A 16,539-nucleotide genomic window follows, 5' to 3' on the forward strand; every position below is an offset into this window, starting at 1 on the left:
AAGGGTAGGGATGTCAGTGCACCTGCCCAGGGGCACCAGGGAGAATGCTGGGGATCAGGCCTGGGGCTCCTGTGCCCCACGGTGAGGAGAGAACTAGTAGCAGCAATAGGTAATTTCAAATGTCCAAACTGGCAGGGCTGGGTAGGAGGTGCCCTCTAGGCTGGTGGCAACCCCTCCCAGCTCAGGTGCACTTGTGTTGGATTACCCGGATGCTGTTCTTAGCCAGCCACAGCAGGAGGAGCACTGTCTGAGCAGTGGGGTGGAGTGCTGAAGAGAGCACAGGGTGGGGGGCCTCTTTTCCTTCCTCCCCCAGCACAACCACCTGGCCGCCAACTAAAAGACAAAGTAGGGAACCAGTTCAGGTCACAGGTACACACTGCAGCACAGCCAACTGACATTTAACACTGTAAGGGGCATGCAGAGCCCAGCCAGGCCCTTTCCCAGGAGCTAAGCTGGTGGGAAGTGGGGGGACTCTGGAGAGAGCAGGAGCCAGGAGGGGAGCTGGGTCCCCTGAAAGAACGGGACCCTTTTGGCTTTTGGTAGGGTTTTCCAAGGAGAGGTGCCTGGGGGAGGACAAGTATGGGGGCCACTGGCCCTCCCAGGTTCCAGCCCCCTCCTACACACAGGTTTCTACTTCTGTCACCCCACCCCTCTGCTGGGCTGGGCGGAGGTGCGCATGGGCCTGAGCTCTGCTAGACGGTAGCACTCAGCATAGCCTCCGTCTCGGGCAGAATCTTGTTCTGGTTGGAGTCCAGGCCAAAGAACTTGACACTGAGGCCATCCACGGGGTGCAGGACAGGGACTAAGGTGATGCGGGGGAAGGTCCGGGTGGCCAGCTCAAAGCGACTGGTGCTGGCCAGCTCCACCGCCAGCACCTTCAGGAACAGCTTGGCCAGGTGCTTGCCCAGGCAGGTCCGGACCCCGCCACCAAATGGGAGGTAATGGAAGCGGCCATCCTTGTCCTCACTTCGCGCCTGACTGAAGCGGTCGGGGTCAAACACGTTCACGTCTTTGAACACAGGTGCCGTGTCATGGGTATCCCGGATGCTGTACATAACACTCCAGCCTTTGGGAATCTGGAAGCCCTGGAGCAAGATGGGGTCGGGGAGAGGGGTGTGAGCACCACCGAAGGAGGCCGAGGGAGGGCCCAGGAGTGCCCAGCTGCCTTTCCCCATCCCAGGTGCTCAAGACCTGCCTCTTCCTAGAGAAATCTCCCCCACCCCTGGGGCTCCCCAGGACTGGCCCGCTCAGCATGCGGGTCCACTCCCCTGTGTGTACACGCCACAGGCGGTTCCATGACACCAGGTTGGCTTCTCCCCACTCTGCATTTGGGGCTGTGTCTCTCCCCTGCCTGAAAGCTCCCTGAAATCAAGCACTGTCTCCCCATCAGACTGAGGTACAGGGGGGTCCTTTCTTATGGGTCAGCTTGAACCCCAGCCATCACCCCGGGCCCAGCCTCACATCTAGCTCGAAGGTCTGGAGCACAGTGCGGTAGCCGCCAGAAATGGGCGTGAACAGACGCATGACCTCCTTGATGACACAGTCCAGGTAGCGCAACCCGCTGAGCGTGTCCAGGCGCAGGGTGCCCTCACAGAGGCAGCCGCCACTGTGCAGGATGCCCTGGGCCCGCAGCTCCTCCCGCAGTTTCTCCAGGACGGCAGGGTGCTTCAGCAGCTGCATGATAAGTGAGGTACTGGCACTGGCCGTGGTGGCATAGGCCGCGAAGATCAGCTCCAGGGTCCCATCCTGCAGCAGCAGAGAGGAAAGGTGCTGTTGGCCATCTGGGACCAGCCAAGCAGGGCAGCCCCATTGTGCCAGGGTCCCCAGTACCCAGGGTCATCTGCACTGGGCCCTGCCTGTTTCCACTGCTGCCCTGACCTCATATGCTGGAAACTTAGGACTGCCGTGAACACAGGGGTCACAGCTAGTTCTTGGCTGGGCAGGAGACACCCGGCTGCCACCCAGGGCAGAAACACTAGCCAGTTGATTCCTTAGGTTAGGGCCACTTTCCACTCACTGCTGGATTCCTGGGCCAGTAGCAACAGGCCTAGTCAGTGCTATGAGCTCACAGAAGAAGAGCCGGGTACCATGCACGTGGAAGATAATGGGGTCCAACCCCTGGCCTTCCTATTCCTGGCTCTAGCTCCTTCCTCCATCCCTGGAAGTGGGACACTTGTTAGTGGCCAGAAGGGCAGACAGGGTCTGGAGGCTGCCTGGGACCATATCCTTGAAGACCTGGAAGAGGACTATGGTAGGAAGACTGAGGGGAGGTGGCCCCAGAGGGGGCTTCAGGGACATGGGGCTCCACAGAAAAGTCCCCACAGACCACTTCATTCTGAAGCCTGCATTTACAAATCTGGATGCTGGGCCCAGAGGGGTGGTGAAGGGGCCTGGGTCCTTTACTTGCCATGGCATGAAAACTTGTGAAATGGGAAAGTGATTGTGACCTCTTCCTTCCTCCCAAGGAAAAAGCTGGGGCAAGAACAAGGGATGAAAGAGCCTGGGGAAGGGTGTCTGTGGCACGTGGCAAGTAAGCAGGTGAGCAGAGTCTGGGGACATTCCCCAGGTGGAACACCCCAGACAGTGCAGGGAAGCTGTGCACGGGGTCCAGAGTGAGCAGTTCAGGTGACTGCAGGCCAGCGAGGCTTAGGCAGGTGTAAAGGAAGAGAGCTCAAAGGGTCACCCACTGGAGAAGTCTTAGGGGTTGGAGGAGAGCCCAAGTAAGAACCAAATCTCCCTCAAGGCTGATGCTGGCCTCAAGCAAGTGGTTTCCTCTCTAGACCTGTGTTTCCTTTGGTGGCCATGAAATGAACTGAGATAATGAACTTGGTGTGGGGGAGGTTCTGTGGGGATAGGGTGTCGTCCACAACCCACTGCCTAAGCACCAATTTTCAGCATCCTCTTAAATAATGGTAGATGTGACTATGGGCACATCGGAGGTGTGCACAGCCCTGAGCCCTCTGCTGCTGTGGGCAGACAGGGTGGCCCCACTGTATCCTTCACAGCCGGGTGGGCAAGGACACAGCTCGGCTTCTTGTCCAGCACCTTCCAGCCCAGGTGCAATGGCAGCCACAGCTGCTCAGAACACATGTGCAGAGCCAGACCAGAACAGGAGGAAATGGCCAGGCGCCTTTCTACCCCTGCAGGGGAGGCCCCAGAACAGAGGATGGGCTGCAGGAGTCGCCCCACCCCACCTTCAGCTCCTGCATGGTCATCTCCTTCCCGTGCTCCTTGCTGCTCTCGATGAGGATGTCCAGGGCATCTGAGTAGTCCTTGCCCTGGGTGCACTGAAGCTTCTCCCTGATGGCCTTTTCCAGCCCCTTCTGTAGGATCTGCCGAGCCTGAATGCCCTGAGGGGGAAAGGGCCAGTCAGCCACAGGAAGGGCAGGGCCTCAGGACTGCCAGGGGAGGCTCCAGCCCACCCTCCCCCTGAAACCTCTCCCCTGAGTCTGTGCCCCATGCACGTCTCAGTCACAGTGGTCCATTTTCAAGGGTGGCCTTCCAGGCCCTGGGTGCTTACCCGCCGGTAGCCACTGAAGGGCAAGTCAACAGGCAGGGAGAAGACATTCTCTACAAATTGCTGGTAGACCTCAAAGAGGTGCCCGAGTTCCTCCTCAGGGATGCTGAAGCCCAGCAGGACCCGGATGGCCATGCGGAAGGTGAGCTTCTGTGCCTCCTGGTACACATTGATGGCCTCAGGCTGGCTGCTCCAGGCACGCAGCGTGTCCTGAATCACCAGTTGGATCTTGGGCAGGTAGCTCTCCAGGGCCTCATGGCTGAAGATCTTGGAGAAGATCTGGAGGGCAGAGCGGCAGGCAGTGAGCTTGGCCCCTAAGCTGACCCGGCTTTCACTCGGCTGGGTGGAGGCACAGATCCCATGACCACAACCAGGGAACACCCCGTCCTCTCTCCCTCCTGCGAAGGCTCCAGGGGCCTCCAGACACAGGGCCCTTGTGGGTCCCCCACTGTGAACCTCATTCTACTTCCCCTGACTGGGGGAGGGACAGGCAGGGGAGGACAAAATGAACACATAATTCATAAACATTTTTACTCAAAGCCAGAAACTTCCACATAACTCGCAGGGTGACCTGGCTATCATCTCTTTCCTCACTCCCCAGAAAAATACATGCTCCACACAATGGCAAAGCCTTGGGGACTTTGCAGTCCAGCTGCCAAAAAGTCTGGGGGCATGTGGCTGTTCCAGCCTTGGTGGTGCAAGTGGAGCTAGAGCAGGGAGGTTGTCTTCCATTGTAGGGGCCCATTCCCCAATTCCCAGAATTGAGTGAGTACCTGGACAGGAAAGAGGTAAGAGAGCAATCAACAGCTCTCCTACTCCCCTGATGGAAGGGCAAGAGGACCATAATTCTAGAATAAGCAGAACTTCCTGGGAACCAAAATTATTCCCACTTCCCATGCAACAACCACTGGGCAGGAATTCTAGGGCCTTTATTAGTAGCTGTGCCATTAAAATGTCTTCGGTATGACTGGGTCCAGAGGCAGAAATGAGGACAATGGCTTTCCACCCCAAAAGATCATAAAGACAAGCAGAAACCCTTTTAATTCCCTGCACCTTCCAGGACCATCTTAAGTAGTCAAGGAGTCCTTGTTTCCACCCCCCTTGCCTTGAAGCCTCGTGATTGGCTCAGCAGCCCCCACACATACACTCACAGTTGCCCCAGGTATGCAGGAGAGGGAGGGTGTTAGTTTATTTACTGACAGCCTGTGGGTCTCACTCATAACCCCTCAGAGTCTAGAGCAGAAGCCGGTGCCTCCCACTGGAGCTTAGGGAAGGGTCATAGGTGAAGTCAGAGAGCAGAAGGGCAGTGCAAGGAAGGAGCCCCCATGGCCCCATGCAAACCACACACATGCGCACACCCTCCCCCCTGCCCCCCAAACACAACCACCGCACAAACTGTAAATGTGAAAATTTCCCCTGCAGTCAGCTTGAGAAGGAAAAGGTAACATTTTCCTGGCCTGGGCCCTGCATGGCTAATGGGAGGCTGGTTTGCAGGAATAACAGTGCTGGCCCTTCAGTGGCCCAGCCAGGCGCGCACAATAGCACTTTCATTCCGAAATTCCCGGTGGGCAGAAGGAGGGGGAGGGAGACCAGTGAGGGGCAGAGAGGCCCACACAGTTTGGGGCCACTCCTGCTACAAAGGGACAGCTGAAAGGTAGAAGGATGATAGGAGGTCCCCTAGGTCCGTTCAGGCCTATATGAGTCACTCACACCCTGCCCAGGTTCGGGGTCACAGAGAATTTCCAGGGGTCCTGGAGGATTATGAATAAAAGCAGTGCTGTGTGCTCAGCCCTCACTATGGTGTCCTTAGGAGTCTGGAAAGGGGGTCCTGATGGGTGGGAGGGGGCTCTGCCCCAAGATCCCAACACTAGCCAACTAAGGACCCTTACAAAACAACCAAGAAACTAGGGGTGTGCAGAAAGTGCTGCACAGAAGTGAACAAGCTCACTGGGAAATGAGACTGGGAGTCAGGACAACTTTGCAGTGACCAGGCCTCTGGAGGGAAGCTGGCAGTGGAGCAGGAGGGGACTGGAAGCCATAGTTTCCAGAGTTGATCAGACTAGGGATACTCTTATGGAGGGGATAAGGGTAGGGGATGGCCAGGGCCCCCATCGCCCAGAAGACCTGGGCCCCAAAATGAGCATATGGAAGGGGGATATGGCAAAGGCTATATGCACCAGGACCAGCCAAAGTCAAAGCCAGCTAGGTCCCAGGATACAGTGGGGTGATGGGGAAAGAGACCAGGCACCAAGAGGCCTGAGCTGTAATCAGGGATCATCCACCAACTTACTATGTGACTGTGGCCAAGTCACCCTGTCCCAAATCTCAGTCTCCTCATCTATAAAGTGGTAAGGCTGAACCAAGTGACCTCTTTGTAACCCACAGAGCATCTGAACACTATAACCACTTGCCAAATAGATGCTAATCCCTGTAAGTAGCCCAAAACCCAACAATGCGTAAGCCATCTGGAGAGTGCCTTCTAGGCCCCCATTCTCATATCCCACCCGAGCTACAGTGACCCAGGAGGAGCCATCCCAGAGTTTCCAAAGGGGATGGACGTGCCTCCCCTGCCCCTTGAGGAAGAGCCATACAGGACCACTGACAAGTCCTGTCTGTCCACTAGTTTACGTTCCCTGCGCCCTCTAGTGATGGCCGGCTGAATCACATCTCCTCTGGCTTTGGAGCCCTGGAGGGCCCTGACAACCCAAGAAGACAGAGGACCCAGAGGGACCTGGGACTGAGCAAGGGACTCCAAGAAAGGGAGTCCACATTTGACCTAAACGTGGAAAGGGGTTCTGAGTAAGACCAGGAGCTCCCTGGTACCCTGCAGGCTCTGAGGTGGAGCCGCTGAAAAAAGAACTGAAGCCAGGACCAGGGCTCTTGTCCAGACCAATCTCGGGCTTGCTAAGTGACAGCCAACAGGTTCTTGCTGCCCTGGGTCTTAGCTCTCCCACTGGTTTTATGAGGGGTCCATCCGGATGTTCCAAGGTCTTTTTCATACTCAGCTGTCCTGATTTTCCTTGGAGCCCCCTTGAGGTGGAGAAGTCACACAAAGGTGGGTGGCAGGCACCCCAGCCCTGGGCGGGCTTTGTTCAGAGGTCACCAAGTCCATGCCCCTCCTCCAGCCCAGCTGTTGCACAGGCATGGGGTCCTCCCAGGAACTGGGAAGACTCCAGGGTTTCATCCCTGGGTCTGTGCCCAGGGTGAACAACACAGCCACTTCCCAAAGCCAGAGCAGACCAGAAACCACCGCCCACCACAAAGGACGGGTGGAGGCGGAGGTGCCGCCAGGGCAGAGGAGGGCCTGGGCCCAGTTGGGGCGGGCTGGGTCTGAGGCTGCCGCCTGCTGGGGTCAGGACTCGGGCACACTGGGAAGGTGCCCGGGAGTGGCTCAATGTGAAGAGAGGAGGGTTCCGGCCCCCAGAGCTGACTGGCCTGACCACAGTCATCATCGGAGCCAGGCCTGCTTCGTTTCCCTCTGGGGCTTCCCTGGGAATTCCCAAAAATGAGCCAAGAATTCCGGACAAAGGTCACTGGGAACCAGCCCAGGTCCAGGCAAAGCTCTGCAGAGGGAGCTGCAGGTATGGACCACGCACCAGACTTGGTGTGGGGGGAGGGCACGGGCAGAGGGTCCCAGGAGACTTGGGAATGCTCATCCCTGTGTCCCTGTGGGAGCTGCGGGGACAGGGGCAGGAGGGAGGATGGGCTCCCACCTTGAGGCATATCCCTGGATAACCCTCAAGCCTCGCCAGTGTCCCTAATAACACAATGAGTTCAAGAGCCCAAGTCCTTGCTCTCTCCCTCCCTCAGGAAGGGGAGCTAATTCCACAACAAGGGCCTGGGGCCCCACTGGAGCTTGCTAAGGCTTTGATTAGCTGTAATTGTTCCTAGAAACATCCTGACCCTTCCCTTGCCGCCAGGTCTCTTCACCCCTCCCACTTCTCATCCAGTGCCCCTGGGGAGGGGGATAGCTCTGTGAGACCCCACACCCCATCTGACCAGGTAACCTCTCTCTCATCTGCTGGCAGCTATAGATGCCTGGACAAACAGATGGGCAGATAAGAGCCAAAGAAGAAGCCCACTGCCCCAGCCAGTGACTCAGACTGGGAGGAATGGAAGCCGCTGCACAGGAGGGGTGGGGGCCCGGGCAAGCCACCTGGCCAAGCCACCAGAGCCAGGCCCGTGGAGTGGAAAGAATAACAGAAGGCAGGCAGCCATCCATCCGCACAGGGATGACGCCAAGGTGTGTACTTTATGTCCAAGGAGGGGGACAAGAGAGGAGTCATCTCCCAGCTGCCTGCATTTCCACTGGGCTCAGACTTCACCCTGAATGCATCCCCATTCAGTACCTCTGGCTGGGAGGGGTGGGCCCAGACATCCCCCTCCCCAGCCTGCACATGTCCCTTCCCTGTGTCCATAGGAACAGAGTGCCTGTCCCCCATTGGACTCCAGCTCTGATGGTCTCACCCCACTGCCCTAACTCTTCAACACACACAACCAAGGTGGTGGGGGAGGGCAGCATTTGCAAGTACCTGCTGAGCCCCTAATCACAAAAGATGGCCCCTTGCTCTTCCTCCTTTCCAGCCACAACAAAATCCCCTTGAAAAGCTGAGACCCACAAGAAGGGCCTCCCAAGGTCACAGTGCAGGGCATGACTGGCCACACCCAGCAGGGACCCTGAAGCCCTGTGCCTCTCACCACTCCAGACCCCATCAAGCTGCCCTCTACCAGCACTGATGGGCTCTGAAATTAGGAATCTGAAAGGGTCCTCTGCCATGGGCCCAGTCTGTTCTAAGGGTAAGGCCCATGCTGAGGTTGTTCTGGGTTGTTGTCAGCATTTCTAAAGGAGCTCCTTCTTTTAGGCCTGGGGAGCCCAGGATGGATAGGGAGACTGACACCGGGGGCTCAGTGCCAGAACAGACCCCAGCCAAGGCCACATTTGTCTTCCAAGGCTGGGAGAATGAGCAGACACATCAATCTGCACCATAGCCTTGTACTCCCCACCCCTGGAAGAAGGACATAATGAGGAAAAACAGGAGGAGGCTGCCCCCACGCCCAGCCCGCCCACCTGCCCACTGCCTGGCACAAGGGAATGCAGAGGGAGGCACCCTGGTGGCTGACCATGAGCTTCCTCCCCCACTGACCTTCAGAGGGATCCGCTCCTGCCACCCGCCCACTCAGCAGCCCTATGCACCCCTACCACTGGTGCTACAGTAACTTTTGGGTGAAGGACTTTGGCTGGCAGAATAAAGGCTCTGTGCCAACACTAGGCAACTAGGGCACAGCTCCCAGTAGCTCTGCCGCCTGTCAGCGGCACCCGCCTTTCCACATAATCAGGTTGGACCTTCTGTCCCGAGTTGAGACATTTGGATGTGACTGTGCAACCAGAGACTATGCATTGGTACAAAGGCCTCACAAAGCCAGGTGTGGGCTGGCCTCCCCCAGAATCCTGCCATCCCAGGCCCTCCTGCTGGGGAAATTCCTAGGTAAACCCAGCAGAAACCCCAGGACATACCAGGTTTTTGAGAGGAGTAAATTGTCCTTGAACTTGACCTCCACCTGCATTCCAGGACAAGACCCAAAGGCCAGGTCAGTGAGGGATGGTAGATGGGTAGAAGTGCTTCTTGATCCCTGCCTCCAAAGCCTGTTCCCCCACCTCAGCTTTAGGCACAGAAGGCTCTCTAGGCAGGGGCCTGAGTAGGAGGGACAAGGAGACTACTTCTGAGGTCCCCAGTCCAGGGCCTTCACGGCTAAATGTATCTTCTGAGATGTTCTCCAAGACTCCTATGGGTATCTAGGGACCACTGTCTGGGGTGCATTGAAGTTGCTAATCTCTTGGTGCAAAGAGACCCAGCCCTGTCATCAAAGGAAAAGAGAAGATGCCTAATCCTGTTGTGTGGCACCCGAACCCCACCCCCGAACTCCTTCTCCATGTCTCTGACAACCTTCTCATCCCCACATGTCCAATTAGACCCCATTTACCCTTCCTGGGCAATACTCCTCCCATCAGGGACGCTCCTGACCCTGAGTTGGGGAGGGGTGCCAAAGGAGGATGGAGGAAATTTGAAGTCTTAGCTGCACAGGCCTGACTTCTGTGGGTGATACCATTAGACTAGGTAAGACTCTCTGGACTTTCTTTCTGGCAACCCTATCCCAGATGGCCCCAGACCACCAGGGCAGCCAGGCCAAACACCTGGAGTGCAGTGATGGCAGTGAGGAGCCCCCTCCCTGCACATCTGGCCAGACCTCCCAGAGAAGGGGTGGGCCACCAGCCCCAGTGGAAACAGTGACGCTTCTAGATCCCTGCCAGCCTGGCCTCAACACACCTGGGCCCCACTTCCTGCACGTACATCTTAACCAGGCCAGGGTCCAGCCCAGCAACCCACTCTCCAGACAGGTCCCTAACTACTGCATGGGTTAGATATAGTAGTGTAAGTGGTATCCTGCAACCCTACCCTGGCCATATGGTACTCTCCAGGCCTTGGGTCCCAAAGACTGGCCAATCTTTCCAGGACAACATGGGTATTCAGAAAAAAAGTCCTCAGAGTACTCTCTTATCCTGTCTGCCAGAATCTCCTTCTTGAGGGCAAGGATCAGGTTTCCTGCTTCTCTGTACCTGACCCAAGGCTTTCTATGTGGTTCAGGAAACTCAGGATCATCGATCATGGAGATTTGGGGAAAGGATCCTTTTGTCTGGCTGTGTTTATGACCCCCCGCCACACTCCACATAGCAAACACACAGCTAGTCCATTATGGCATTGTGGTTCTGAAGACTCAGGATGAACTGGTTTCTAATGATTCTCTAAGAAGCTAGAGGATCAAGTGCTCAGAAGAGGGAGAATTTGGATCCCTCAGCCATAGTCATCAGTTTCTGGCCCCACCTCCAGCCCAATTCCCAGTCTTCCTATCCTGTGTATTCCTCTGGCACTTCATCTATGCTGTCCTCTTTCTTGTCCCCTTGCCTACAAAAGGACAAAGTAGGCCAAAACCTGGGGTCTTTCCAGGTATGCCTTCTCCACCTAGCACTGGAGGTTCAAAGCCAAGTCAGACTGATAGAGGTGGGACTCCAAGGCAACAGGGCCATCAGAAAGCCTTGCTGTAACTCCTGGGGTCTCACACTGGGTCCTGATCAAGCCTCCTCCTTCTTCCCAGTAACCTAGCCCCACCTCAGCTTCCAGTAGCCCCAAATGGGCAGGACTGAGCAGGACTACTTGTGTTGCAGACCTTGCCCTGCTATTTCTTTGCTGCTTGACCTGGTTCACCTCCTACTCTACCTAAGTCTCAGGGTCCCACTTTGCATCAAACCCCTACAAAGAGGAAATGATGCAGACTCATATCTCAGACTTATTCCTGAGTCTCAGCTCTCTCCTCACTCTCTGGAATGGGCTTTTGGTGGAGTCTCAGAAACTAAGGAGAAAAAAATCATTGTCCACATTTGAAAAATCCTCATTTCTAAGCCTATAGCCCCCTTTCCCTCCCCAACACTCTCCAGAACACCTCAGAGCCCCCCTCCCAGAACCTCCCCACATTTGTCCCCAAGCTGCAGTTAACTGCTTCCAGCTCTGAGTAAAGCAGATGGGAGAGAGATGCCTTTGGGAGCCCCTTTCCAGATTCTGAAATACACGCTTTACCGGGGGACTCTTGGGGTTACATGCACACCAGATTCCTCCGCTGGATTTTTCCTTCGGTTGTCTGCCACGGAGAATTACTCTTCACAGGCGGTTCAGAGAACATCAAATACTATGGGCTGTGTCGGCGAGTACAGCACAATTGCCCACATTCAGCGAGACCACCTCGCACACAGGCTGCTGGCGGTGGGGGTTGCCCCTCCCCTCTCCCGCGCTCCCCCACTCCTTCGGGAATGAGAGGCCGCCTCTTCCTTTCTTTTAGGTTCCAAACTTGGGTGATTCCTCTGACCCAATGGAAAAAATGGAGTGGGGGAGCCATGCAGCCTCCCTTTTGGCGGCTTTAAGCCCGCAGGCCGGCGCCCCGCCCGCCCGCCGGCTCAGCTTACGGGTTACTGCAGTTCAAACAGCACGTGCCGCCCGCGCTCGGAGCCGCAGCCGCTGCGGTGGCCGCGCAGCTCCGGGAGGGGGCGGGGAGGCTTGCTCAGTGAGCGCTGGCTCGCCTCCTCTGCGCCTCATTCAGCCGCTCGGGAAATCCACAGGATAAACACCCACTTTCTCTTCCTCTTTAAACTGGGGGTAGGGGCACTTTGATCCTCAGCCCGCTCCCAGGCTATTCTCCTCCCCCGCTCTCCTTTCCCCTACGGTTAAAGGTGCGCTCAGGGGCCTAAAGCTCACGGTACCTCTCCCTGGCAAGGCCCGCTAACCGCTGCCCACATGTTGTCCCCAGCTCCCCCTGCACATCACACGCTTGCATCGACCTCAAGGCAACCTGTGGCTGGAGGGCCAGGTTTGATTTTTAGAATGATCAGTCCTTGCAATTCTCGGAGGAAAAGCGGAGAAAAGGAAAGCGCAGGCCAACTGTCCCGCCCCGCCCCCTTCTTGTTCCAGTTCTGTGGAGCACTGCTAGGATAGGCGTTGGACTCCCTGATCTCAAACGTTCAAAGTTTGTCCAAACTGCCCTCAAACAAGCCCCCGTGGGCCTGGTGGTGCCTGCCGCGCAGTAGGCCAGCAAGACAGTGGACCAGAAGAAGGCCTCCATAGGCCCTGGATTCAGGCTGAAAGCCGTCTGGGGAGAGAACTGCGGAGTCCTGAAGCATCATGCACAAAAGACAGTGCAGATTTGAGTTGGGATGCTCCTAGACTGGCTCTGTGAACTCGGATGTAGACGAAAAGAATCAGAGCTCTTACCTTGCGCTTGTTGCGGTGAATGTCGCCAATGGAGTTGGCCACCGTGTTAGGGCCCAGCAGCATACGCGTGCTGCGGGGCCACTCGGTGCTCACGAGGTGGTGCTCTCCCATGAGGATCTTGCGTACGTTCTCTGCACCGGTCACCCGGATTAGCGGGCGCCCCAGCAAGTGTGTCTTGAACACGTTTCCATACTTCTCCCTTCGGGATGACTGGAAGCCCGAACCCTGTGGGAGCCACACAAGAGACCTCTCTCAGGGCTCACAGATCTGCGAGGCCGGCCAGGGCAGCAGATCCCACTCCCCCCAACTCCCCCACCCCCAACCCCCCAACTCTCCCCAACCCCCCACCCCATACACACACACACAGAGACACGCACGCAGGTTTTATTTTTCATAGCGTGCACAGAACTGGGAAGTAGGGCCTAGAGTATAATAAATAATGCGAGGAGGCGGGAGGCCCAGGGGCACCCCCGGGACGCTGTTTTTTAGTAATGACTTGAGGGAGGGAAAAGGTATCCCGGATGGCTGGACCTGAAGCTAAAGCCTCCGCCCCCCACTCCTCAATCCTCCGCCCCCCCACCACCACCCCCGCCACTCCGCGCTCGGGAGCCTCTCGGAATAAATATTTCCAGGCTCCGGGCCACGAGCTGGCGAGACCCCGCGGGGTGGCCGCAGGCCAAAGATTATTTATAGCGGTGAGCGGTCGGTGCCCGGAGGCAGTCACTAGAGACTGGGATTGGAGTTTCCGCTGTTCTCCGGTGTGGCCCGCGCAGGAACCCTGCAGCCCTCCGCGGGCTCTTCAGGGTGGAGTTATGGGCCGTGAGCCGCGATTTTCTTAAAGCATTTTGCCCTGGAAATAACTGAGACGGACTTTCGTCGCCGCCCTGGAGTTTGGAAAGGGAGCGCGGCGGAAGGCGCTTCCCGCTGGGCGGGGTGGGACCGGGCGGGGCGACCCGGGCAGGTAACCGGATCCCGACGGCGGCGGCTGTGGCGCGAGCCGAGGATTGCGGGGCCCCGGTCCGGGACCAGCGCTCGAAAGAGCTGGCGGAGCCCGCCGCGCGCGGGTACCGGAAACCTAAGGGACCTCACAGGGGCGGGGGCGGGGGCGTCTCGCTCACCTTTGACGTCGGTTGCCACCACAGCCCAAATTAACCCTTCTTCTGCCTGGGCAGCACCGGGTGAAAAGGGGAGGGGCGCTACCTGTCCAGCCTCTCCTCCAGCCCGCTAACAGACTTATAGACCTACCTGCTCATTCTTCCCCGACGGGACAACTTGGCTACCCCTTTCCCGGGTTGGTCCCCCTCCTCATTTTCCTTCCTTCCACGGAAAGCTATTCTCCAGCTAGACGTGTACACACTCTAGCGCAGCGAAAAGTGACTCTGCAGAACTCGGATCCCTAATCACTTTTCCACATGCGCCTCCAGCCCCAGCGCGCGACAGGGAGCGAGTCGGCAGCTCCTGAGCTGCCAAGAAGGGGGCCCGGCCGCGGAGGACGCTGTCCTGCTCCCAGGCTGGAGGGTCGAGAGAACCAACCCCCAACACACACACACACACACACACACACACACACACACACACACATCCTGACGCCTTTGTAGACTGGCCTCTACCCCTTTAAGAAAAATTAAGGCGGAGGTAGGGTGCGACAGAGGAGGGGATGAAGAGTGGGGTTCCCTTCCTGCGTCTGCTATTCCGCATCCCTCGCTCGGTCTGACTCTCCGTCTCTCCTTCTTTTCTTCTATTTTTCTTTTCTTTTGACCCAAAAGTTGGGCTGTGAATATTTCGAGGTCGCCGCCGCCTCGCCCCCACCCCCCGCCTCTGATCTGCCTAACTATAATTAAAGTGCGTTTTTTTGTGGCATTAATAAAGAGTTATTTGTCCGCCGTTTCCACGGTCTTCACAAAGAGGACTTTCATAGGGGCGGCCGCTCGGGCCGCGAGTCCAATTTATACAAAAATGTTGTATTTTTAGCCCTGGGCTCTGTTTAGATGGCGCTCGGTGGAAAAGGAGAGCCCTTGGAGGTCCCCCCGTAAAATCTGATAAATGACTCCGAAAAAACGCTGGGATTCAGAGGGCTCCCATTAACCCCTTCAGCACCTCCCAACACGCACCCCTTTATTCCTCCCCCCACGGGATCTAGGGCCCTGGGACGCATGGATGGTGAGGCGCAGGTCTCCTTCTCCCCAACTCTGTGCCGGTTGGACGCATATCCCAAGGGCCTTTGTAGGATTCAGGGGGGAAAAAAAGGTCAAGGGGACACCACGCCCGGGGTGGTTGGGGGAGGTTGTCAGTAAACGAGATGGGGGAGGGACAGCAACACAAATTGATTCCACAAATTGGCTCTAACAAGGAGGAAGCCATTGCCCAAGTGAATTATTTTATTTTCTAAATTCGCGGCCAAAAGCCTAGACCACCGCCGCAGTTAACCCTTTAAGTATGGTCCTAAGGGGGAAGTTCTGGGGATTTCTTATGGGAGACAATCTGATTGGCTCAAGTGAACCCCACCCCCACTGGACGGACATTCCTCCCCAAAATAAGAGTGGGACCAACTTTGCGATATCCAGAGACCACAGGGTAAAGGAACCTCTCCCCCGTCTGTCTCCACTAATGCTCTGCTGTCACTTGATTCAGAGCGTGCAGAGTGTGTATATATATGTGTGTGCGCGCGCGCGTGCGAAAATTACACGCGTCTGTTAATGTCAAGCCAAGCTTTCGCACGTCTAAACCTACAGGTCCCCGCGCTCACCTTTAGCTTCACCTTTCCTGCGCCAGGGTTGTCTGTTTCAGGATTCCAGGCTTCCCCTAAGGCCCATTAGCACCGAGTGGACAAACATGGGTACATACGTATACTCAAACACCCCTCCAGCGGATTATCTCAGAGGTGTACCCCCGCCCCCCCCCAAAAAAAAAACCCTGGTGTGTATCAAATTGCAAAAGCGATTGTCTGGCATTTGACAAGGTTAACTCCAGGTTAATCTCCTCATTACCTACCTGGGTCTGGTCTTAGACGCTCCCCACCCCAATTATCACCACCAGAGCAGGACTGTGTAGCCTCTAAGAGCAAACTCTCCCACTCGCTTCTCCCAAGTTTCTTTCTCCTGCTGAACTGTCCACACCCAATAAGTAAATAGACCCTTTTCCCCGAAAGTCAAGAGCCCTTGAGACTCTAGCCTCTCATTTTTCTTGGGTTACCTTCTTCCTCTCCCACCACAAAACACACACAGTAGCGAGGACCAAGAACTACCTGGCTGAGCGGCAGGAACACAGCCCTGGTCTAAGAGGGCAATTCAAGATGCTATGCCCCCCCCCCCCCCCCCGCCTCCTCTCTGGACTCAAGTTTTTGGTTCCCAACTACACTGTTAACACCCAGAACGGCTGACGCCGACCGGGACCTGGAGCGCAAAGAAGAGGCGAAAGCAGCTCACGTCTGTCTGGACGCCCCTTCGAACGCGCGCTGAGCGCGGAGTCTCCAGGCCTCTCCACGCGCCCCTGCTCGGCTCGCCAGCAAGAGAGGCGGGTCGGTCCTGGGAGTCACGTCGGGTCCTGGAACCCTTTTTATCAGTCCTCCGAACCAGCGCATCAGGCGCCAAAGGTCTCGGAGCCACGCAGCTGGCGGGCAGGGAAAACCCGGGAGGCTCAGGCTGAGAGAAGGGAAGGGGCGGGGCGGGGACCTGTGCCTTCAAACTCCCGTTCCCTGTGGCCTGCCCGAGGCTAGGTCGGTCCCGCGCTCGCAGCAAGCGGACCCCGTAGAGCAGCAGAGCGAGTGCGCCCTTACCTGTAACAGCCAGTGGCCGGTCTCTCCGATGAGCGGGAAGCCCATGGAGCCCTTGGGGATGGGCAGCTTGCAGCTCTTGTCGCGGGTAGCAGCCCAGCGCAGCTGCCACAGCTGCTGCGACACGGCCAGCAGCAGCGTCACGGACACCAGGCACGCGGCGAGGGTGGCCAGCGCCGACACCAGCTCCAAGCCCTCAAAGAGCATGTTGGCGGCCGCTCGGGGGATTGGCTGTGCCGGCCGCGACGGGGGAGGGGAGGGCCTGACCGGAGCGGCGGGGGAGGGGAGGCTGCGGCCGGGGGTCCTGGCACCTCCAGCCGAAACAGAGACAGAGGGAAGGGGAGTGGAGGCTGCGAGGGGAGCGGAGAGAGGTGGGGGGGGAAAGATTGCCTAAAAGAAGAGAGGAGACACAGGCGACTCGAGGTGTAACTTTG

At 57.2% G+C, this 16,539-nt stretch overlaps 1 protein-coding gene across 2 annotated transcripts; it reads right to left on the bottom strand.

The window, feature by feature from the left end:
• Positions 1-656: 656 nt before the first annotated feature.
• Cyp26b1 (cytochrome P450 family 26 subfamily B member 1) lies at positions 657-16,312 on the bottom strand. 2 transcript variants are annotated; one of them, XM_076833620.2, is made up of 6 exons: positions 16,109-16,312; positions 12,334-12,558; positions 3,521-3,796; positions 3,195-3,350; positions 1,462-1,746; positions 657-1,085 (listed from the first exon to the last, which is right to left on the bottom strand). In XM_076833620.2, exons 1-6 carry the CDS (start codon positions 16,310-16,312, stop codon positions 693-695), a joined length of 1,539 nt encoding a protein of 512 aa, XP_076689735.1. In that variant the 3' UTR covers positions 657-692. The 2 variants fall into 2 exon arrangements, with proteins under 2 accessions (XP_076689735.1, XP_076689737.1); XM_076833622.2 differs by lacking the exon at positions 12,334-12,558.
• Positions 16,313-16,539: the final 227 nt, after the last annotated feature.

This window comes from Callospermophilus lateralis, chromosome 14, assembly GCF_048772815.1.
Source record: "Callospermophilus lateralis isolate mCalLat2 chromosome 14, mCalLat2.hap1, whole genome shotgun sequence".
Lineage (NCBI taxonomy): Eukaryota > Metazoa > Chordata > Mammalia > Rodentia > Sciuridae > Callospermophilus > Callospermophilus lateralis.